Here is a 25,423-nt window from a genome sequence, read left to right as displayed (position 1 = left end):
ACTAATCACCCAACATCAGTGCCCGACCTCACTCATGTCTTTAGACTAGCCTACATACCATTACGAGTTAGGCCTAGTACAGAGTTCTAAGTGACACTAGTGTAAATCAGCTGAATATGGATGATTCACACGGCTGTATTAACATGCATTTTATTGCTTGTAAAAGGATGGTACTTTACAAAGATATCGCATGCCCTACATTAAATATTAAAAACATTGTCAAAAGACAGTCTACTTTATCTCCTCACAAAATACATGATAAAAAAAACATTGGCTCATTGACGCAACACTAGACATTTTTGTGGCACAACCAATCATGCATACATAATGTTGGGAGGTTGGGAAAGGATCGCAACATGCATCTTCTTAGGCTCGTCAAAAAAACCAAGAATCCTTGCGAGACGACAACATCTACAAGCAACTCTCCAGTCACAGAAGGCACTATATAAAACAAAAAGCACACATTCAGATGACGCACTAGAGGAATGAGTGCGATTTCCAATTTGGCTTCCCAGGATTTTACAGTACCAAACCATTTTCTCTGTATCAATCCCAACTGTAAATAGTTATAAAGTTTGTTCACAATAGAGACCCACATTGTAAGATGATATTACACTGAATAAAGCGACAAATAGGTTTGCAAAGTAAAATGCGTACAATGACAACAATCACCGAGAGCAACCATTGTTGACATACAACATTAAGGTCGTTCCACCTCAAAAAGCACAAGAAAAAGGATTGAAACCCACCATCTCAAATTGTTTCTGTAGTTAGTAAGAGCTATGATTTGCATCCCTGAAACATTTAGTTTAAATAGAATTTGATCTCATGATCTAATTGATTGCGCCCAAATTAGACCAAACTTCTTCCAATCAACGAGTTAGACCCCAAAAAATGCCAACACCACCCCAACAACCTGTATATAGTTTCAGTTTTGTTCAACAAGTTCCTTGAATATTTCAACAAGTGGCAGCTTTCTGAGGCTATCCCTATGGTGCAATTCTCATATGAATACTTTTTCTACATTTCCAAAACTTTGATGGAGAAATGGGCTAGGGCCTAAAATGTGACAACCCTAATAAAATACATTGCATGGTCGTCATGTTTTTCAATAAAATTATAATTATTAGGAAACAGCATTGTGATTAGTGACATTTTGCATTAATTCCAACCGAATACCATTATAAAACACAATACATTGTATGTTTGGGACTTATACCACTGAAGACCATAAGATTGAAACCATTAGAAGTGCTATAGCTTAAATGGTTTTCTTGTTCACCTGGAATGGTCTAACAGGAACTAATCCAGACCTTTTTTTGAAGGGAATAAACCCCAAGGGGTCCATTTCCTGGACACATATTAAGCATAAAATGACAAACTGAATTGCTTTCATAGAGGACTGACTTGAAATTGAGGATGCCCACACAATGTATTTTTATAATGAGCCAAATCTATTGGTTTTGTTTACAAAGTTGCAAAGGAAATGTTGTGACCTTTTTAATAAACACAAGAGACCAGCAAAATTGATAAGAGTGCGGCAGTATAGCAGGACCACGGCATCTAGTGGTCAAAACCTAGTACTTTCAAACTACTTTATGGTAAATAAAGCAAGTGACTTCAATTATTCATTTCTCTGAACGTGGGGAGAGAAAAAACATCACCAGATACATAGGGAATACATTACATAGTATGGATTAGTACTCCAAGCCACAGCTTCATACTACTTGTTAAAACATAGATAACTGATACTGTCTACTGGTTGGTGGGGTTGGATTGGCATGGGGTGTGGTGGGTTTTGACAATGTTATGAGATTCCTCATGTCTTACTCATTGGTAGGAAGAAGTTTGGTCCAAATCAGATGTTGGATACTATATTTATTGAATATTATCTGAATCCTATAAATAAAAATGGCCAATTTGGGAGCAATCACTTACCTTTCTCAGAGATCAAATTAAGTTTCAACAAAATGTTTCAGGAATGTCAATCTTACCCATTGCCAACTACAGAAACTATTTCAGAACAATCTGATATGGTGGGTGTCATGGCTTGCTGAAATGGCATGGAATGAATCATTAGCATGTAGAAATCCATGCTCTGAAATGAAAATAGTTTGGTTTTTGGCGAGAATTATATACTGCTTCCTTATTCAGCTTTTGACAGTAGCCAACATGTAGACCAACTGTTTATATGTTGGCTACTGTCAACATGTAAATAGTAGGTCTACATGTAGGTAGGTATGCAGAGAAAGGTAATCCAGTGCTGTTTCAGGTCACAAATACATCACAGCAACAGTCTTTCCACAAATAATCCAGTTTCTCAGACCAATATTTTCATTCACTCTCTCTCGCACATCAACAATAGAAAAAGTTTAAAAAGTGCAGATTAAAATTTGCGCAACCCAGTGTAATATGACCGATCAGCTGATACTAGTCTATGCCGCTCATCGGCTGAATGATTGAAAGCTAAGGCACTATCGTGGTCCCCGAGCCGGCATCTTCTGGTGCGAAGACTTCTGCTCCTCTCCTATTTCAGTCACCATTGTGCCCACACAACTAGAAAAACAAAAAAAGATATTAGGCAATCACAGTTTCATCATAGAAGATCGATGTAATCAACTATTTAAAAGCTGTCTGAGCATGACTATGTAGCTCTTAATATTGAGCTACGTCTATACCTCTGAGCCAGAGCCCTTGTGGCGATGTCTCAATGTTCCAGGCTGTTGCCTAGTTTCTGGCCCTCCTGCAGGGCAACCATGGCCAATCTCAGGTGCTCCCTAAGGCTCTGCATCTCCCGCTCGCTCCTGCTCTTCATACCACTCAGCTCCCCGTGCACCTCTTTATACCGCTCACAGGCCGACTGCTTCTCCTATAGGGGTAAGGGCACACAGACAGGTTTATCAGATGGACAAAGTATACCTCTTCCACTCTGGGCAGACATACAATGTTGGGATGGACAGAATAGCCTGAGGACTTGTTGCTTTGCTCTTGTGATTGACTTGGAACAAATCAACCACACAAGACAGCTTTGCTAACTTGTCGATTAACATTCCAGTTTGTGTGAAGAGTTAAAGTAGTCTCCACCTACACATTGTTTAGAAACAAAACCAACACGTGTGCAGCTATGGGGCAAAACAGAAGGGGTTGGCAACACTGTTTTTGATTTAACCCACCTGGAAGACCAGGTGTGTTGAATTTAGGCAATCATTGAACTGATCAATTAGCTGAGTTGGTCAAGTGTGGTGCCTAGTTGGAACAAAATCCTGCAGTACCTTTGGCACTCCAGGAACAGGGTTGCCTACCCCTGGCTTAGACTGTTGACAACATGTAAACTCTTGTCTCAAAATGTCTCTCAAATGCGTTGTTACAGTTGTTGGCTAGCTAGCTAATGAATTCGAGCCATTTTAGCATTAGACATCAGTCAAAACAAAACATGCTATCAATAAGATATAACGAGCCACCTGTGATTCCCCACATGGCAGCTTGTTGTTGCTAATTCCACGGTAACGGAATTATTCCGGGTTTTTCTCACTTTAAAATGTATGTCAAATAAAAACCATTCATTTCAAAGTTTAACCAACCATACAACTCTATGCACAATTTCCACTGAAAACTGTACATAAACTAATTTAGTGGAAGAACTGTGCAGATGAAGTTGGTAAAGGAATTACGGTAAAAACTATATGCGGCCAAGTTTTCCAAAAACTCTTAAATATCTTCTCCGAATTAAGATTCAAAGATGTCTGCAGAAAGAATGCAGTGTCAGCTATGACACGGCACCTTGAGTTTATTTTGGTTATTGAACTACAGTAAGTGAAGAGGATTTACACCTGGTAACTGAATTACGATAACGAAATTACATCATAGGTCCCTGATCTATACTACACAAATGCATAATTATGGATATGGATGTCGTTTCACAAGTGCTTCCGAGTGGCGCAGCGGTCTAAGGCATCTCAGTGCTAGAGGCATCACTACAGATACCTTGGTTCGATTCCAGGCTGTATCACAACTGGCTGTGATTGGGAGTCCCATAGGGTGGCTCACAATTGACCCAGCGTCGTCTGGGTTTGGCCGGTGTTAGCCGTCATTGTACATAAGAATTTGACTTGCCTAGTTAAATAACATTTTTAAATAAATGTACTGTACTACTGTATTGTATTTCACTGCACTCTGTGTTCTACTCACTGTACTATCCAAACTTGTGAAACATACGTCTATGATGGGCCAGACCAAATCTGAACCTATTTGCGGACGTTAACATCAAGGCTAGGGTAGACTGACCAAATTTCGACGTCCCGTGTCGGTCGGTGCCCAGTGGGTGAGGATGCTAGTTACAGTTAATGGAAAGAGAGGGGGCTCATGGGTAGGTGTAAGTAAGAGCTGGGAGAGGTGACATTAATGAGACAGAGCAAGAGAGAGGGCTTGTCCAGGCAGACATTTTTAACATGCTTGGTTTGACCACCAGACAACAGAAAGACAAAGTAAAACAGTTATGAGCTGAACATAACGCCAGTGGATGGGAAGACAGTAGCAGGTGAGCCAACTGGTTTGTGACCAGAGCTGTGGTGGTCATGACATTTTGTCAGCAGGTTATTGTCATGCACGCTTAGTATCTCCAGACCTCCAAGCTGCATACAAGCCGCTGATGCGCACCTTTGCAAAATCTACATCTAATAAATAAATTGAATATACACTATCACAAAATATCCATTATTTATTTTAGTCAGGTGTAAAGAAACATGAAGAAAATGTATTTCAGAAGAACAGAATGAGTTGGGCTACTGTACGTTATCTGGCCATTATGCTAGATTTAGAGTCACTTGGCAATGTTAGTTGTGAATGATACAAACCTTAGAATGCCTTAGAAATCAAAACATATATGGGCTGCATGATGTGACTACAGGCTATTGAGGATTTGAGAAAGTAGCAATAAAAGCTTGTGCTCTGTTCCTCGCCTCAGGCTGCACAGCTGTTCTCTCAAGGTGATCAAATTTTCACCCATCAGACTATTCTAAATTGAATCTCGTCTTTACTAATATGTATAATTAGTTTAATTTAGAATGGCACATTATCAAATGGGAAGGAACAGGGGGAAAAGACATGACATCGGTATGCACTTGAATAGTGAATGGAGGCTGCGCGCTTTCCCACCAGTAATGAGGGGTAGGCTACTTCGGTTTTATAGCAGAGCATGTGCTTAATATGAGCAGCTGAGAAATAAATAGCAGAACACTTCCTTCACTCCATGCTTCACACTGTTTGAGGAGGATGCTCTCGCTGAGCAACAGGTGATATTCTGCCCAAACTCTGCATGCCATGGGCTCCCTAACCCTGTTCCTGCAGCTACCCAGTACTCTGTATGCCATGGGCTCCCTAACCCTGTTCCTGCAGCTACCCAGTACTCTGTATGCCATGGGCTCCCTAACCCTGTTCCTGCAGCTACCCAGTACTCTGTATGCCATGGGCTCCCTAACCCTGTTCCTGCAGCTACCCAGTACTCTGTATGCCATGGGCTCCCTAACCCTGTTCCTGCAGCTACCCAATACTCTGTATGCCATGGGCTCCCTAACCCTGTTCCTGCAGCTACCCAGTACTCTGTATGCCATGGGCTCCCTAACCCTGTTCCTGCAGCTACCCAGTACTCTGTATGCCATGGGCTCCCTAACCCTGTTCCTGCAGCTACCCAGTACTCTGTATGCCATGGGCTCCCTAACCCTGTTCCTGCAGCTATCCAGTGCTTACATTTTGGAAACCAAGTGAAATCTGTTCGGTAACATCGATAGTAACATGTTTTCGCAACAAAACATATTTGATGAAACTGTTGACAGTCCCTCTGTGCGCTCGGGAAAGGAATAAAGGAGAGAGCGTAGGAGATGGAAACACATGGGGGTGAGATATTCTGTATAGCTAAGAAAGGTTGTTTCAACCAATTAATTATTCAAATATTAAAACAAATACCCATTACTAGGCTATTCAAAATCACCCTGCACAATCAATGAACCAACTGCATGCCTAGGGCTATTCATTTTCTCCCAGACTCGTGGCTAGAAATGTTGGAGAAAAGCGTAAGGTAACCAGTCCATCCAGTAGGCATAACAACACAGTCCACACTCAAAGGTGATTACTCAAATGTGTTTAATTTGAGTATAGGCTAGAGCATTGTCTTTGGGACATCGGTTTTGTTGGTTTTATGTTTTTTTTCTTCTGCCATGCGTAATATGCGGTAGGCTATGTATTGTATAATGACACAATCATAATTCAGCCTATGAATAACTCTAATATGCATATGGGTGTTTTGATTTTCTCACCACCTTAGAGAGCTGTCCATTTTGTTGTGTTAGGATTTAAATCAACATCCACAATGACCATGTTTTGCACGGTTTCAACCTGCAGCTGAACTTGATCATCACAGTGAGGGGAGTTTTAAAAGTATTATAGGCCTACTGTTTTGATCATGTTTGATGTGATTTTTGACTGCATTTGCATTGATGTTAGTGGTTAGAGGGAAAATAGAGCCCTGGAGCACCAGGCCATTAGGACTTGATTGTTAGCAAGTTGGGTACTACCAAAGCACGTCTAGATTGCATATCAGGAGAAGATCGTGAATCAACGGTCACGTGGAATTTTACTGAGGTCATGACTCATGACTGCAGGTGTGGCGGTAATATGGTCACCGCAACAGCGCAATTTGTGACTTCACATTTCCCATTGTAGCAAATTCAGTTGCAGTAATTCCGTTAAAGATTTTTTTGTAATAACGAGAATAAACCACTTAATAATTCAAACAAAATTGATATCAGTAAAATCACTAACTAATTGACAAGTCTACCATTACTTGCTACTTACAGTGCATTCGGAAAGTATTCAAATTCCTTGACCTTTCCGACATTGTTACATTACAACCTTATTTTAAAATGCATTTTCCTCAATCTACCCACAATACCCCATAATGACAAACCAAAACAGGTTTGTAGTTTTGTTTTTGCAAATGTATATAAAAAAACAAAAACTGAAACATCCCATTTCCATAAGTATTCAGACCCTTTACTCAGTACTTAGTTAGTTGAAGCATTACAGCCTTGAGTTTTCTTGGGTATGACGCTACAAGCTTGGCACACCTGTATTTGGGGAGTCTCCCATTCTTCTCTGCAGATCCTCTCAAGCTCAGTCAGGTTGGATGGGGAGCGTTGCTGCACAGCTATTTTCAGGTCTCTCCAGAGATGTTTTATCAGGTTCAAGTCTGGGCCACTCAAAGACATTCAGAGACTAGTCCCGAAGTCACTCCTGCGTTGTCTTGGCTGTGTGCTATGGGTCGTTGTCCTGTTGGAAGGTGAACCTTGGCCCCATTCTGGGGTCCTGAGTGCTCTGGAGCAGGTTTTCATCAAGGATCTCTATACTTTGCTCCGTTCATCTTTCCCTCGATCCTGACTCGTCTCCCAGTCCCTGACGCTGAAAAACATCCCCACAGCAGGATGCTGCTACCACCATGCATCACCGTGGTGCCCAATTTCCTCCAGAATTGACGCTTGGCTTTCAGCCAAAGAGCTCAATCTTGGTTTCATCAGAGAATCTTGTTTCTCATGGTCAGAGTCCGTTAGGTACCTTTTGGCAAACTCCAAGTGGAGTTTTACTGAGGAGTGACTTCTGTCTGGCCACTCTACCATAAATACCTAATTGGTAGAGTGCTGCAGACATGGTTCTCCTTCTGGAAGGTTCTCCCATCTCCACAGAGGAACTCTGTAGCTCTATCAGAGTGACCATTGGGTTCTTGGTCACCTCCCTAACCAAGGCCCTTCTCCCCCGATTGCTCAGTTAGGCAGGGCAGCCAGCTCTAGGAAGAGTCTTGGTGGTTACAAACTTCTTCCATATAAGAATGATGGAGGCCACTGTGTTCTTTGGGACCTTCAATGCTGCAGACATTTTTTGTTCCCCTAACCCAGATCTGTGCCTCGACACAATCTTGTCTCTGAGCTCTACGGACAATTCCTTCGACCTCATGGCTTCGACCTCATCAATTGAATTTCCCACAGGTGGACTCCAATCAAGTTGTAGAAACATCTCAAGGATGATCACCTGAGCTCAATTTCGAGTCGCATGTCAAAGGGTCTGAATAATTAAGCAAATCCGTTTATGCATTTTTTTTTTAACACTTGCAAAAAATAATAAAATAATAAATACCTTTTTTTTTAAAAAAGTTATTTAACTAGGCAAGTCAGTTAAGAACAAATTCTTATTTACAATGACGGCATACAATTATGGGGTATTGTGCGTAGAAAAAGTTATCCATTTTAGAATAAGGCTGTCACGTAACAAAATGTGGGAAAAGTCAAGAGGTCGGAATACTTTTCAAATGCACTGTATGAACTTTCAATATCTTCCCTGCTCATGAGGGAGAGAAATTAGAAAATATCTTAGTTTTTGGTAATGAAACTACAAAGCAATATTTCCTCGACTTACATAAGGTATACCATTTCTCAGAAATGAAATATAAAGTGTTGATATTAGTTGGCAGGGGTCTTTACTTCAACATTCTGTGTTTTGATGATGTATTTAAAATACTTTTTCTGGTAGATGTTTTCTAAGACCCCTTTTCCATCTGTTTAGCCACAAATCAAAGCCTTCACTTATGCCACATTTTTAAGTTGGAAAACGGTTGAAAATGTATCAATAGCTAGGATTCCATCAAATTGGTGACAGATTTTCATGTGAATATTCAAAAATATGCATAAAAACAAGACAGTATACACATTTTCCATCAGAGAAGTGTTTCCATCAAATTGACTTGTTGCGGATAAAAGGCTGTGTGTGCATGATGACGTAATGCACATAAAAATATATTTTGCGGTACCGAATAAAAAATACAAGTTAAATGAGTTTCCATCAAATTTTCAACTCTACTGATGGTTCTCACTAAAAGTTTTTGCGTTATATAGCGAATGTACCCACTCTGGTATTGGCAAATGCGCTCTAGCCAATAGCTCGCAGGTTACCCTAAATGATGGACAACAGAGTGAGAATTTCTATTTGTCAAACAACAGCCAAGCATCGGTGATCAAGTCACCAGAACAAGACCCTCAATATTGGAAACAAGCATAAAGCTCAACACCTTGCATTTTCACCACCCTTTGAAGTTCATCATTTATTTAATCTGTAATCTACTAAACAGCATGCTTTCCCGATGAGTCATAGTAGGAAGACCACACAACATCACATGACTCCAGGTTTACTTCCATAAGATGGTTATTATAGCAATATGTGGCATAAAAGCCTTTCCACTGACATTTCTTACGTCATTTTACAGACACAAAAAGATGCTACCTTGTCTAGTGTATTTTGTTGTGTCGACATTTGGAAAGCTTACCAAAAAATGATGTTTCCATCAGGCCTGTCGTGAATGGTTTTTTTCTTTTTTTTACTCACATAAAAAGATTGGATGGAAACCTGGTTTATGCCTTAATTTCCCCAAAATATAGGTTCTTATCTTTCATTTGACATGCTCCTATGAACTTCACGTTGGTGCTTATGGGTCCTTTACATGGACATGGCCCTAGATATCTGACCGTTCAGAATTATAATGCATGCCTTCCGGCCACATCGATACACACATCATTTGTGACGTTGTCAGCCAAACCGTCTAAAGATGAAAACATTAGACCTTTATGCCTGCACACAAATACACAGTGAACCAGTACCGTGTTCAGGAACTGAAGTTCGTTCCTCAGACAGCTGATCTCCTTGTGCAAGTACTGCACTTCATTCTCCTTCACCCTGAGAAGAACCTGTGACAAAACATAATATTATTACAAGCTAACAAGAGTGATCAACCCAACATCTAAGACACTGAGCAGACAAAGAGCAACTGTCCCTAAAAACGTATTATTTAGAAGAAACATGTATTCTAATGTCAAAATTGACTTAAAATATGTCCAATAGCTCCAAATTTCAATGACTTAACCTCCAGATATAAATAGTAGAAATTCATCTAGCCCCGGAGGTAGGCTATCCAAAGTCAAACCAATTTTGCCACGGTCGCACAATAGCCGACTGAAGCTAAATGGCAAAATAAATAAATAACTCTTCCCACCTGCGAACACACACACCCACATCAAACCACCTCTCGGTTGAATTCAGTCATGGCTACTAGCATTTCTTAAACGAACCAAATTTAAAAACGAGACCAAATCAGGAAGTACAGTCAACATTTAACAAATTCACTTGTGTTGAAAACAACTTTGTGTCTCCATGGTGCACAGCATCCAACAGGGGGCAGTGTGTTTCAGTGTGCAGACAATGAAAATTCACACCACACTCGTTCTTCAAGTCAATGCCCTACATAATAACCAACTGCACGCTGCCTTTCATAATACCTTCCCTTTCTATTCAAACATGAGACAAGTGCCCCCTATGTCATTGATGTAGGTAGAGAGGCTTGTTATGGTTGAGGTGCTCTCTACAACTTATCTCCTCCCCTCCTCCTGACCCACCTCCAGCTCACAGGACGGCCTGTCCTGGTTGTCGTGGGAAACGCCCTCCGACCCCTGGCCCGTGACGACGGAGCGCATGCGGCTGATCTCCTCTGTCAAACGGGCCTGTAGGTCCTGAAATGTGAAAACATTGACAATATTGAGCATACTGACAAACCGCTGAATGTGTCATATAGATAGGCATTGCTTGTCTATTGCTTGTCTATTGTCTATTGCTTGTCTAAAAGTGTTAGGGTAGAGTAGGCTAAATGCACAAGAGCAGCTGATAAAGACCTCCAGACTCCTGGCTCACCTGGTTCTCTTTCCTCAGCTGCTCCAGCTCGCTCTCCTTGCGAGTGATGTCTTTCTCCCTCTCACAGTTGCTCTGCTCAGCCCTGTTAAGCTCCAGACACTTCTGGGAGTACCTCTCAGACAGGCCGGACAGCTCCCTCTGCAGGGCCTGGGTCTCTAACCTGAGGGGACGAGAGAGGATAGAAACATTTAATTTATAGAAACTGTATATTACGCCTGAGATTAAAAGCAAAACTGGGGCTTCCTGGGTGGCGCAGTGGTCTAAGGCACCTAGCTGTGCCACCAGAGATTTTGGGTTCGAGCCCAGGCTCTGTCGCAGCCGGCCGCGACCGGGAGGTCCGTGGGGCGACGCACAATTGGCCCAGCGTCGTCCGGGTTAGGGAGGGTTTGGCCGGCTGGGATATCCTTGTCTTATCGCGCACTAGTGACTGCTGTGGCGGGCCGGGCGCAGTGCACACTGACTGTGAAAATGGTTGTTTCACAAGACATTTTGGTACAACAGTGGTTTAGATGGAAACCTCTGCCCACACCCATTAACCACAAATGCAAAATGAAAATCATAATTAACACACACACACACACACACACACGTAAAAGTAATGTTCATTAACATTGTATGCGCAACAGATCCCTTGACTTTTTCCACATTGTTACAGCTGGAATTTGAAATAAATTAAATTGTGTCACTGACTTTCACAGAATACCCCATAATGTCAAAGTAGAATTATGTTTTTAGAATTTAACAAATTAATAAAAAATTCAAAGCTGAAATGTCTCAAGTCAGTAAGTATTCAACCCCTTTGTTATGGCTAGCCTAAATACATTCAGGGGTTAAAATGGGCTTAACAAGTCACATAATAAGTTGCATGGACTCAGTGTTTAACATGGTTTTTGAATGACTACCTCACATACTATTATCTGTAAAGGTCCCTCAATCGAGCAATGAATTTCAAACAGATTCAACAACAAAGACCAGGGAGGTTTTCCAATGCCTCGTAAAATTGCAGCTATCAGTAGATGGGGTAAAAAAAAAGGAATAAAAAAGCAGAGGATGAATATCCCTTTGAGCATGGTGAAGTTATGAATTACAATTTGGATGGTGTATCAATACATCCAGTCACGACAAAGATACAGACATCCTTCCTAACTCAGTTGCCGGAGAGGAAGGAAACCTCTCAGGGAATTCACCATGAGGCCAATGGTGACTTTAAAACAGAGTTTAATGGCTGTGATGGGAGAAAACTGAGGATGAATCAACATTGTAGTTACGCCACAATACTTTAAAAAATATATATTTTTATTTCACCAGGTAGGTGAAATATTTACAGATGGGCTATGTACAGCTGCAGCGATCGGTAAGCTGCTCAGATAGCTGATGCTAAAAGTTAGTGAGGGAGATATAAGATTCCAACTTCAGCAAATTTTGCAATTCGTTCCAGTCATTGGTTGCAGAAAACTGTGAGGGAAAGGCAGCCAAAAGAGGTGTTGGCTTTGGTGATGACCAGTGAGATATACCTGCTGGAGCGCGTGCTATGGGTGGGTGTTATGGTGACCAGTGAGCTGAGATAAGGCGGAGCTTTACCTAGCAAGGACTTATAGATGACCTGGAGCCAATGGGTCTGGCGACAATATGTAGCGAGGGCCAGCCGACGAGAGCATAAAGGTCGCAGTGGTGGGTGGTATATGGGGCTTTGGTGACAAAACGGATGGCACTGTGATAGACTGCATCCAATTTGTTGAGTAGAGTGTTGGAGGATATTTTGTAGATAACGTCACCGAAGTCGAGGATCGGTAGGATAGTAAGTTTAACGAGAGTATGTTTGGCAGCGTGAGTGAAGGAGGCTTTGTTTGCAAAATAGGAAACCGATTATAGATATAATTTTGGATTGGAGATGCTTAATATGCTGGGAGCAGAGTTCACAGTCCAGCCAGACACCAAGGTATTTGTAGTTGTCCACATATTCTGATGCTAGTCAGGCGGGCGGGTAGCGATCGGTTGAAAAGCATACATTTAGTTTTACTAGCGTTTAAGAGTTGGAAGCCACGGAAGGAGTGTTGTATGGCATTGAATCTCGTTTGGAGGTTTGTTAACAGTGTCCAAAGAAGGGCCAGATGTATAAAGAATAGAGGTTGACCGATTATGATTTTTCAACGCCGATATCGATAATTGGAGGACCAAAAAAAGCCGATACCGATTAAATCGGCCGATTTTTAAAATGTATTTTGTAATAATGGCAATTACAACAATACTGAATGAACACTTATTTTAACTTAATATAATACATAAATAAAATCAATTTAGCCTCAAATAAATAATGAAACATGTTCAATTTGGTTTAAATAAATGCAAAAAAAAAGTGTTGGAGAAAAAAGTAAAAGTGCAATAGGTGCCATGTAAGAAAGCTAACGTTTAAGTGCCTTGCTCAGAACATGGGAACATATGAAAGCTGGTGGTTCCTTTTAACATGAGTCTTAAATATTCCCAGGTAAGAAGTTTTAGGTTGTAGTTATTATTAGGAATTATAACTAGCTAGCCATTTCACATCGGTTACACCAGCCTAATCTCGGGAGTTGATAGGCTTGAAGTCATAAACAGCACAATGCTTGAAGCATTGCGAAGAGCTGCTGGCAAACGCACGAAAGTGCTGTTTGAATAAATGCTTACGAGCCTGCTGGCGCCTACCATCGCTCAGTCAGACTGCTCTATCAAATCATAGACTTAATTATAACATAATGACACACAGAAATGTGAGCCTTTGGTCATTAAAATGGTCGAATCCGTAAACTATAATTTGGAAAACAAAACGTTTATTCTTTCAGTGAAATACGAAACCGTTCCGTATTTTATCTAACGGATGGCATCCCGAAGTCTAAATATTGTTGTTACATTGTAGAACCTTCAATGTTATGTCATAATTATGTACAATCCTGGCAAATTAATTACGGCCTTTGTTAGGAATAAATGGACTTCACACAGTTCGCAATGAGCCAGGCGGCCCAAACTGCTGCATATACCCTGACTGCTTGAACGGAACGCAAGAGAAGTGACACAATTTCCAGAGTTATAAGAAATTCATCTTAGCAGGCAATATTAACTAAATATGCAGGTTTAAAAAATATATACTTGTGTATTGATTTTAAAGAAAGGCATTGATGTTTATGGTTAGGTACAGTCGTGCAACGACAGTGCTTTTTTCGCAAATGCGCTTGTTAAATCACCCGTTTGTCGAAGTAGGCTATGATTCGTTGAGAAATTAACAGGCACCGCATCGATTATATGCAACGCAGGACACGTTAGATAAACTAGTAATATCATTAACCGTGTGTAGTTAACTAGTGATTATGTTAAGATTGATAGTTTTTTTATAAGATAAGTATAATGCTAGCTAGCAACTTACCTTGGCTTCTTGCTGCCCTCGTGTAACAGGTATTCAGCCTGCCGCGCAGGCTCCTCGTGGAGTGCAATTTAAGGTAGGTGGTTAGAGCGTTGGACGAGTAACCGGAAGGTTGCAAAAACTAATCCCCGAGCTGACAAGGTAAAAATCTGTCGTTCTGCCCCTGGACAAGGCAGTTAACCCACCGTTCCTAGGCCGTCATTGAAAATAAGAATGTGTTAACTGACTTGCCTAGTTAAATTCTTTAAAAAATATCTAACATTTTTTTTTTTTTTAAATATCGGCAAATCGGTGTTTAAAAATACCGAATACCGATTGTTATGAAAACTTGAAATCGGCCCTAATTAAAAATCGGCCATTCCGATTAAAATCGGTCGACCTCTAATACAGAATGGTGTCGTCTGCGTAGAGGTGGATCAAGGAATCACCCGCAGCAAGAGCGACATCGTTGATATATACAGAGAAAAGAGTCTGCTCGAGAATTGAACCCTGTGGTACACCCATAGAGACTGCCAGATGTCCGGACAACAGGCCCTCCGAATTGACACATTGAACTCTGAGAAGTAGTTGGTAAACCAGACGAGGCAGTCATTTGAGAAACCAAGGCTGTTGAGTCTGCCAATAAGAATACGGTGATTGAGAGTCGAAAGCCTTGGCCAGGTCGATGAAGACGGCTGCACAGTACTGTCTTTTATCGATGGCGTTTATGATATCGTTTAGTACCTTGAGCGTGGCTGAGGTGCACCCGTGACCTGCTCAGAAACCGGATTGCACAGCGGAGAAGGTACGTTGGAATTTGAAATGGTCAGTGATCTGTTTGTTAACTTGGCTTTCGGAGACTTTAGAAAGGCAGGGCAGGATGGATTTAGGTCTGTAACAGTTTGGGTCTAGAGTGTCACCCCCTTTGAAGAGGGGGATGACCGCGGCAGCTTTCCAATCTTTAGGGATCTTGGACAATACGAAAGAGAGGTTGAACAGACTAGTAATAGGGGTTGCAACAATGGCGACAGATTATTTTAGAAAGAGAGGGTCCAGATTGTCTAGCTCAGCTGATTTGTTTGGGTCCAGCTTTTGCAGCTCTTTCAGAACATCTGCTATCTGGATTTGGGTGAAGGAGAAGCTGGGGCGGCTTGGGCAAATAGCTGCAGTGGGTGCGGTGCGGTTGGCCGGGGTTGGGGTAGCCAGGAGAAAAGCACGGCCAGCCGAAGAGAAATGCTTATTGAAATTCTCGATTATAGTGGGTTTATCGGTAGTGACAGTGGTTCCTAGCCTCAGTGCAGAGGGCAGCTGCTCTTATTCTCCATGGACTTTACAGTGTCCCAAAACTTGAGTTAGAGCTACAGGATGAAAATATGTTTGAAAAAGCTAGCCTTTGCTTTCCTAACTGACTGTGTATTGGTTCCTGACTTCCATGAAAAGTTGCATATCGCAGGGACTATTCGATGCTAGTGCAGTACGCCACAGTAGGTTTTTGTGCTGGTCAAGGGCAGTCAGGTCTGGAGTGAACCAAGGGCTATATCTGTTCTTAGTTCTACATTTTTTCAAAGGTGCATGCTTATTTAAGGTGGTGAGGAAATTACTTTAAAGGACGACCAGGCATCCTCTACTGACGGGATGAGGTCAATATCCTTCCAGGATACCGGGGCCAGGTCAATTAGAAAGGCTTGCTCGCAAAAGTGTTTTAGGGAGCGTTTGACAGTGATGAGGGGTGGTCGTTTGACCGCAGACCCATAGCGAATGCAGGCAATGAGGCAGTGTCGCTGAGATCCTGATTGAAAACAGCAGAGGTGTATTTGGAGAGCAAGTTGGTCAGGATAATATCTATGAGGGTGCCCATGTTTACAGATTTAGGGTTGTACCTGGTGGGTTCCTTGATAATTTACTAACCTAAATGACAGAATGAAAAGGAAGCCTGTACATCAAGGGTGATCAATGGAAACAGGATGCACCTGAGCTTAATTTCAAGTCTCATAGCAAAGGGTCTGAATGCTATTGTTAAAAAAAACGTAACAAAATGTGGAAAAAGTCAAGGGGTCTGAATACTTTCCGAAGGCACTGTACATGTACAAATTACCTCGACTAACCTGTACTCCCGCACATTGACTCGGTACCCATTGACTCTGTACCGGTACCCCCTGTATATAGTCTTGTTATGGTTATTGTGTTACCTTTTTATTTAATCTTTTACTTCAGTTTATTTAGTAAATATTTTCTGCATTGAACTGCATTGTTGGTTAAGGGCTTGTAAGTAAGCATTTCACGGTAAGGTCTACACAGGTTGTATTCAGCGCATGTGACAAAATGTTATAACTATAGCATGATCAGAGCATCTGCTAAATGAACTAAATAGAAATGTATATAAAAATTAACAATTGCAAAGCATGTTGAGCATTATTCTATTGGTTTCCACCCCGAAACAAGGCCAATGTGCTTTGCAGTTTATTTTGGTATGTTCATTTTCAATTGCAAATACATTTTTGTATTTTAAAGCACATGTATTTTAATGACATACATTACAAAAATAAAGGTATTGTGTAGTTTATTTTGATATATTGACCTTTATGGTATTTTGTAATTGTATTTTGTCCATCCCTGACCATAGGCTTAATGGTAAAATGCACAGGAGGGGATATTTCAGGCAGAGCTAAATTCAATAACCTGTAAAATGTTTGTGTTCCTAGTTCCAACAGTGCAGTAATATCTAACAATACACACAAATCTAAAAAGTAAGAAATATTAGGATGAGCAATGTTGGAGTCCGCAGTATATACAGTGCATTTGGAAAGTATTCAGACACCTATACTCTTTTTACATTTTGTTACATTGCAGCAAATTCCCCTCAATCTACACACATTAGCCCATAACGGCAAAGAAAAACAGGTTTTTAGACATTTTTGGGATGGTGCCAGGTTTCCTCCAGACATGACACTTGGCATTCATGCCAAAGAGTTCATTCTTGGTTTGATCAGAGAATCTTGTTTCTCATGGTCAGTCCTTTAGGTGCCTTTTGTCAATGTTCTTCTCAGAGACAACCCGGAACATGTCCCAGATCGCGTGATCATAACAGTCTTTTTAAGCAAGGATTCCGATCGGTCAAATCAGCATTGAACAGACCTTAGCACGGGTACTTCCTGTTTGAGTTTCTGCCTATAGGGAGTAGCAAAATGGAATCATGATCTGATTTACCGAAGGGAGGTCGGGGGGAGGGGCTTGTAGCCCTACCGGAATGGAGAGTAACAATGGTCGAGAGTTTTTAAAGTGCGAGTACTGCAGGCGATGTGTTGATAGAACTTCGGTGGCGTTTTCCTCAGATTTGCTTTATTAAAGTCCCCAGCTATAATAAATGCGGACCTGGGATATGCGTTTTCCAGTTTGCACAAGGTCCAATGTAGTTCCTTGAGAGATTATGCAAATAAATGTTTTTTGGAAAGCAACATCGTCACCAACATTTTCTTGCATCCATCTGACCATGCAGACTGCAAAGTGAACGGCATGAAAGTGCTTCTGACTCCATGGTTAAGCAATTGCTCTCTCCTTGAGTGACAGGGAGCAGGGCTTGATATGGGAAACGGCATGAAGCAGGAGTGAGAGACGACTGAAGTAGCAAACTGAGTATACTAGAAAAACTGACATTACACATGTCGGAGTTGCTTATCCCATTTAACAAACCAAATATTCAAATACCATTATAGAAGAAGTAAAAACCCAAACCGGTCCGTGCATCAACACCGGTATATAGTCAAATAACGGTATGCCGCCCACGCCTAAATTGATGATACAAAGAAAGGGTGTACTATGTATGTAAAGGTGTGTAAGGAACGGGTTGTGTTTTGAGCACTCACTGCTGCTGTGTGCGTAGAGTCTGTGTGTTGGCACTCCCTCCACCAAGCCTCTTTGCCTTCTCCACCTCTCTCTCCAGCTCCTCCCTGTGGGCCTTCTTCAGTGTCTCCATAACTAAACCACAGAGAGAAAGGGGAGGATGTGATGATAATGAATCTAAAATCAAACAAACTGTATTACCCCATGAAATGCTGTGGTGTTGACTGTTCAATTCTGATGTCACACGCCTCATAAAGAACAAAAGTCCTTGAATTGGGGAGCTAATGATATCTATGTACAAATTTGACCCTTGACCCCATGATCCTGTGACCCCTGACCTTGTGCTGTGTCCTGGGTCTCCTCCCTCAGCACCCGGTCCCTGTCCCTCTCCAGCTCTCGGGTCTCGCGGGCATGCTGCTTCTGCAGCTCCTCCAGGGCCCGTTTGTGGGCCCGCTCCATGGCCTGAAGGCTGCGGCCACACGTAGCCTCCCGACCACAGCTACCTCCCCCCACCCTCCCCCCACCCCATCCTCCTCCCTGCAAACGCTCCAGCTGCTGCCTCAGAGACGCCACCTGAGTGTTACAAAGGTAGAGAGGCGGTAAAGCTCACTGAAAGAAAGAGGCGGCGGGGTATGTAATTACTGGGTTGAACCGAACTGACATGCGAATAGTGATGAATGCCATATTCCATGCATTCATATCAATCCCACACATCATGCAGGTCATGTGTCTCAAAGGCAATGTTAGGGACTGTATGGATCATAAACAAAGGGACAGTGCAAGGAGTAAATTCATCTGAATCAGATTCCCGCAACCTCATGATATGATTGTATGGTCTGCACGAGTCCTAAAACTACCCCTGTGAAGACACAGTAGTCAACAGCACACTATACAATGTTATCACATGACACATCACTCAAAGATGGAATGAGACTTTCAGCAGTGTTTCCACTATCGACATCTGATAAACTCAAAGTTCTAGAACCAGGGAAATGTAGTCTTACTTAATTTTTCCGGGCAAACCGGTATTGCTAACTAAGCCCCTATTACACCCTCCTCCTTGGTATTTTGAAGACTGACAGGGTCAGTATTACTGCAGAGGGCCTGATTACCATCCCACATGCATAATAGAGCAAGCCTAGTGTTAAAGAGTTCCACTTCATCTGTAGATTAATCATCTAGATGAAGAGTAAATTTGCATTTATTTATTGTGTTTGCAAATTGAAAAACATCACGCACTACCTCCCTCTGCAGCGCCTCATTGGCTGGATGGCTGGACCGTGAGCCCATTGGCAGTAGTGACCTCATCTCCTTTAGTGGCAGCCGCTCAAACTCTGCCCACTTTTTCTCAATTTCCTCCTCTGCTCTTATCCTGGGATCTGAGCCTACACCCGGCCCTTTCCTCGACAGCACCTGCTCCCATGTGCTACTGGTCACATCTCTGCTCCTCTCCTCCTGCCATTGGGCGTGCTCCCTGCCCTGCCCCTCCCCTGCCTCTCTCTGAGTGGCTGGCAGAGGGCTGGAGGGGACGGGCACTGGTGACAGCTCGACACAGTCAAATCGGCGTACAGCGGAGGTGGTGATTTCTGCTCCAGTATCAGTGTGGCGAGAAGGTGGTCGACGAGTGGAGGCCAGGGAGCGAGAGTTCTCCTTGTCACTACTGCTGTCAGGTAGTCTGGAGGAGAGGAAGGACAGGGAGAGACCAAGTCAGACAGAGAGAGAGCGCAGATTGATAAAGTGACAGTATAATAGGGCTGTGGCGGTCATTACATTTTGTCAGCCAGTTGTCATGCAAAAGACTGCCTGTCTCACGGTAATTGACCGTTAATTAACAAATACATTTAGCATCTCCAGGCCTCCACACATACAAGCCACTGATGCAGATCTTTGAAACGTCTACATAAAAATAAAGTAATAAATCAATTTAACATACACCATCACAATAATCCATTATTTATTTTAGTCAGGTCTAAAGAAACATGATATGAAGAAAATGTATTTCAGAAGAACAGAATATGAGTTGGCCTACTGTATGTTATCTGGCTATGCTCCATGCCATAGACTTGTTTATTAAGCTGACAAGATATGCTCATCTTATATGATTTTATAGTAAGAAAAATTATATTTAACTTAGCTGAATCCTCATTCGGAGCGAGTGCGCATATGAGCTTAAAAGTGATCATTTTAAACAGGTCCTACACGCTAGATTTATAGTTATTTGGCAACTTTAGTTGTGAATGATACAAACCTTAGAATGTCTTAGAAATCAAAACATATATGGGTGCATGATGAGACTATAGGCTATTGAGGATTTGAGAAAGTAGCAAAAAAAGTTTGCAGTCTGCTCCTTGCCTCAGGCTGCACAACCGATCTCTCATCAAGTGAGTATTCTGTAGGCTGGACCAATTCCGTACCAAATACATCTTAAATTATTTTTTAATGTTTTTCTGCCATGTGTAATATGCAGTAGGTTATGTATTGTATAACAGCTCAAACAATTTTAATTCAGGGTTTTTGTTCCAGCTTGGGCTCATATAGGCCTTGCATAAGCTCAAATATGAGTATGGGTGTAGTGAATGAATCTTAGAAAACGCTGTCCATTTCCTTGTGTTAGGCTTTGAACCAACATCCACAACGACCATGTTTTACTCTCAGTTTCGACCTGCTGTTGAACTTCTTTCTTCAAATTGATCATCACAGTGAGGTGAGTTTAAAAAGCATTACCACGATTCAATGGTCACGTGGAAATTTACTGTGGTCATGACTCATGACTGCCGGTGTGGCGGTAATATGGTCACCGCAACAGCCCCATCACTCAATATCACTACATAAAATAAATCCCTGGTGATTCACTATGTAAGCAACATAACATTACAAATGATTAATGAGACTTGAAGTAATCCACAACTGCCCATGGACTTAGTAGCCCACCTGTATACCAGTATCAGAAAACAATAGGCCTCCTTATGTGACTTGTGTATTTGCCAGCTGGGACACAGAGGGAGGAAGAACTCACTGTGTAAGGTCTGGAGAGCTGCTGGGCCGAACACTCTTCCTCAGAACCTCAATCCAGTTCCTCCTGATCCCTGCAGTCATAGCTGACAGTGTGACAACTGCCTCCCTCGTCTGACCGACAGAGAGGAGAGAAGAGTAGGAAAGGGTGTGGTGATGGAAAGAGATCATTCAAATACCTGTCACTCATCCTCACAGAATATGGAAAATAATTGGAACAGTGAAAAACACACCTGTATTTGAAATCCATAGTTCTTCTCTACATCAAACTCAGACACTTTTACACAAGACTTCAGGTCAACCTCCCCGTCCAGATCATCCTTCTGTAAGACACAGTTAGGAACAAACAAGACTAAAGACACATCATTAACTCACAATGTATCCCTAAGACAATTATTGCAATAGTCAAAATAACTTTGAAGCCATTGAAAACGCACCTCCTCCGCCCCAGAGTCTCTGTAGTACCTCAGACCAGCATCGGTCAACACAAACCAGTGCTTCTTCCACTGCAGACAGACACAAGTCACCAGTTAAACGAGCACTATTCGACCAATCTGATGCATTAATGCACACAAGCAGCTAAGTGACAGTTCACAGCAAGACATCATTCAAATCAAGTTAACATGGACCAATGAAACCTATGGAGTACACAGTGCTTAAGACATTATGACAAGTATAAAAAGTGCTTTAAGTGATGTATGGGTCATCTCAGTGTTTCTACTGTGAATTCAAAATGAATTCAAACACAACATACAAACCTAGCACATAGATGATACAATGAGCCACAAGCTCATATGAGGACGTTTCATACTCAGTCTTATCCTGCTAGAACATACTGGTTGTGCCTGCCTGGGCACACCAAGCTATTACTGGGATAACATGGATAGTCTGCAGCTATCGCCTTACACACAAGCTTTCTCATTAGGAGAGAGGGAAAGAGGGAGAGAGAAAGGAGGCGAGGAATCAAACAAGAAACCAGAAGGGAAGAGAGCTAGAAAGAAAGAAGAAAACAGAAACAAGTGATACATGACTTCTGACTAAATAAGACAAGAAAAAAAGTCATAAGAAATGAAGAAAAACATGACTTCACCTCTCCATTCTCATCCAGTTTCGACATCCATCCCTTCTTGAAGTTAAGGAGGTCGGGCTACAAGGAAAGAAGACAAAGTGTCAGGTTAACGGAACCGTTTTCAAGAAACACAAAAGTAGAACAAAGGATGCCAGCGTAGGATGTTCACAATACGAAGACCAACATTTTTCCATGTAGAATTTCAAAAAAAGGGCACGCGTTGCATGCAGTTAGTACACCATGGCAAACACCTGCGTGTACATTCAAATGTGTGAGGACATGGAAGTTTAGAGGGTTTTTAGAAATGTTAAAGACAACAGGAAACAAAGAAAGCACACCTTTGAGTGATGAGAGAGAAGACAAAGAAAAATGATTGCTAAGGTAACAGTAACATAATCAACATAGACATGAGGAACTAGAGCTGAACACTATGTAGAGAGATTAACATGGTCATTAAATCTACAGTCAGAATGAGACCAGAGGTTTCACCATCTACATCACCAATACTAACAGCTTCTAGGGTTCAAACATGGATTATACATTTAAAAATCAGACTAATATGTTAGTGACATTTAACCACTGCAGTCTCAACTATTTCTAGGAATCCTTTCAGTTTGAGGGTGATGGGAACAGGGGAAAACCTGTGAGGTACTTTACAGAGGAGGTGATCCTGGATCAAGATCAGGAAACTTTTCCCATCTACATTCCTCAGTTTGGGTCTTTATCTCCTTCAACCCTCCCCCTCTACCTGGCATCACTGCCTGTTCTCACTGGAACTCAGAAGTTGTCACATTGTAAACACCACTGTGCTTTGTTCCAGCCAAACCATTACAAGGCCTGAGGAGCATTAACAGGCAGATGTATGGTTACAGCATGAGGTAGACTTAGAACGACCTTCCCATGAGTTCACTTATGATGATAAAATGTGTCATCTAAGTAACTATGAGCATACTGGTGTGTGTATGTGTGTCTCTCAAAGCATTTAGCCTACATAAATGCTTTAATATAATTTTGAAATTAGACGCAATAAACTAATAGTTGGCAACAACAGGAAACATTGGAGGCAAGCTGTTAACGTTATTTCAGCAAATAGACGTTTTTCAAAGTGCCAGGATGAGGATGACCCACCCGCACACAGAAGTATACCTTTAAACACTAGCTTATTAATTTGAAGGAATAAACTATAGGTTGTTTGAATAATCATGCATTTATGGATTCCTCAAAGGCCAATTTCAAATACTATATAAAATATAAGGTATCTAACTAAAACGATTGGGGTGAATTGTTCGTTTGCACATGCAAACAGTCAATATATGGAGCTCAATGTTGCTCTAATTCAATTGACACTAAGAACTGTAAACAACTGGATAACTCTAATGCGCTTACAAACACAATACGCATACATTTTTGATTAGCCCTGATACATTTTGGCAATGGCATAAATTACAGCCACAGGTACGCAAAAAACATAACGTTATGTATAGAAAACAAACTATAAAACAAAGAATTAAAGGCCACGAAACAAGAATATAGACACACCCACTCCTCGAATAAAAATGTAACCATTTTAACCCCAATGTTCCATGTTGCCTATTGGTTGTGGCGAACAATTAAACATTCTTGCAACAATGAACACGGTTCAGTTATAGGCTCAAAACAAATGGAAATGTAATTCAAGTAGTGGCATCAAGGCAAAAGGGCAAACGTACCGTCATGTTAGTAGGACCCAGGAGGCAGTTGATAGAAAAACAAGTAAACACTTAAAATAAAAATATTGTTGCAATAGCCTACTCGTCCAAAAAGTTTATTTTGTACCAATGTGATCGGGGTTGAATAAGTATTGCTTCAGTTTTCTACCTGCTGATCCGTTCGCTTAAAAACTTGTCTGCCTAGCAGGAAGGCGAGAAACTAAAACAAACCCCGCCATTTCTACCCATCTTGGTCCGTGAACTGTATCTTATCGCTCAAATATATTTTCCATGGACTACTTCAACAGAAACTGAAGATTATAGACATCATTGACACACACAACTCTTGAAAGCCACAATTTCACAACTTTTGTTTGCCGTTTGTTAAGCTGTTTTTCGTCCTGCACTCTCGCCCTGTTTGCCACTTCCTGGGCGGATCCGTAAGAATCGTTTGAGCAACCAAGCTAACCAATCAAGTGATCAGTGGGCTGCTCAGAGCATTTCAATATTGAAATATAGACTGTAAACTGACAAAAAAAACAACCAGTGACACCTACTTCCAGACCACATAGCTTCTACTAAAATACACATCAAAGCATTTATGACATTCCTTAGTTGAGTAGCTAGATTATTTATGCTAACTAGGTAAAATCTAGGGGGGCTATTTTACGCCGATTCTCATGCAAAACGTTTATTAAACGGTATCACACGGGAATGACCTACCCTGCATTTGTCCAATAGAAACTCTCGTTTTAGTTGCAAAACGTTCCTAACTGTTTGGACTAATAATTACATCCCAGGCCAAGAATTTGAAACACATGCCCCAGCAGCTCACTCTATGAAACGCCAGTAGGATTCAGGTGAAAGAAACAGACCTACAACCCACGGACATACTTCAAAGTCTGAATTACATTTAGGAATGTTAAAAGAAAGCATTGAAGTCACACTGCATTTGAATTGAACAGAGAAGCCCTATACCAGTTTATAAAAGCAGTTTATCGCAACTTCTTGAATTCATAACCTGAATAAATACACAGATATGTGTTTGTAACATTGTAAACAAAATAGACTGCATGCAGGAGGAAAGCATTGTAAAACTAAACATTCAGATTAGATATACTGTACACTAACAAGCGTGTGAGCAAATAAATACTAGATGTTGGCCATTATTCAAAGCAGCAACAGGGCAATAAATATTAAAGACACAAAAGCCCTTCTATAATAGGATCGGAGAAGGGAGTTTGGATGTGGGCAGGTGAATGTGCACTCTGGCCTTTTCTCAATTGGATTTGCTCAACTTCTGCATCCTCTCTCACCTCTTGAAAAAGCTAAAAGGTAATCGAGGAGAGGCAGTGTAGAGAGGGGACGTGTAGAATGTATAGATAAAACGATATGTAATATATTGTTTTTAAACGTGCATACTTTTCTCCTCAGACAAAACGAAAGCTGGCTCAAACGGGGTGCGGCAGATTTCAAAACTCCTCTGCGAAGGACTCTGGTAGGATACACATGACTATCCTCGATGGAAGGTGGCTATCGATGAGGGAAGGACACTCTTCCGTTCGCCTACTAACAAATTGACATCTCCTCAACCACAATGGTTTCCGGATCATGGAGGAGAGAGGATGAAGGACAGACTTTTACCCAAATGAGAAAAGGCAT

General features: G+C 41.5%; 1 protein-coding gene across 2 annotated transcripts; it reads right to left on the bottom strand.

The window, feature by feature from the left end:
• Positions 1-134: 134 nt before the first annotated feature.
• triobpb (TRIO and F-actin binding protein b) lies at positions 135-24,221 on the bottom strand. Of its 2 annotated transcripts, none has more exons than XM_029728031.1 (13): positions 23,783-24,221; positions 22,095-22,151; positions 21,442-21,510; positions 21,238-21,327; positions 21,009-21,118; positions 19,232-19,667; positions 18,331-18,565; positions 18,016-18,127; positions 10,780-10,939; positions 10,488-10,601; positions 9,696-9,782; positions 2,679-2,869; positions 135-2,556 (listed from the first exon to the last, which is right to left on the bottom strand). In XM_029728031.1, the coding sequence occupies exons 1-12, from the start codon at positions 23,786-23,788 to the stop codon at positions 2,708-2,710; spliced, it is 1,638 nt and encodes a 545-aa protein (XP_029583891.1). In that variant the 5' UTR covers positions 23,789-24,221; the 3' UTR covers positions 135-2,556; positions 2,679-2,707. The 2 variants fall into 2 exon arrangements, with proteins under 2 accessions (XP_029583891.1, XP_029583892.1); XM_029728032.1 differs by having other exon boundaries at positions 19,235-19,667.
• Positions 24,222-25,423: the final 1,202 nt, after the last annotated feature.

Source organism: Salmo trutta, chromosome 32 (assembly GCF_901001165.1).
Source record: "Salmo trutta chromosome 32, fSalTru1.1, whole genome shotgun sequence".
NCBI lineage: Eukaryota > Metazoa > Chordata > Actinopteri > Salmoniformes > Salmonidae > Salmo > Salmo trutta.
The sequence above is the reverse complement of the archived record's forward strand: the minus strand, read 5'-3'. Positions and strand labels throughout refer to the sequence as shown.

Bases quoted from the DNA above. Each gene is read 5' to 3' on its own strand.
- triobpb (XM_029728031.1), bottom strand. The intron at 10,602-10,779 runs GTGAGCCAGGAG...TTCACATTTCAG, and splicing joins AGCTGAGGAAAGAGAACCAG to GACCTACAGGCCCGTTTGAC. The intron at 9,783-10,487 runs GTGGGTCAGGAG...GTTTTGTCACAG, and splicing joins GGCCGTCCTGTGAGCTGGAG to GTTCTTCTCAGGGTGAAGGA.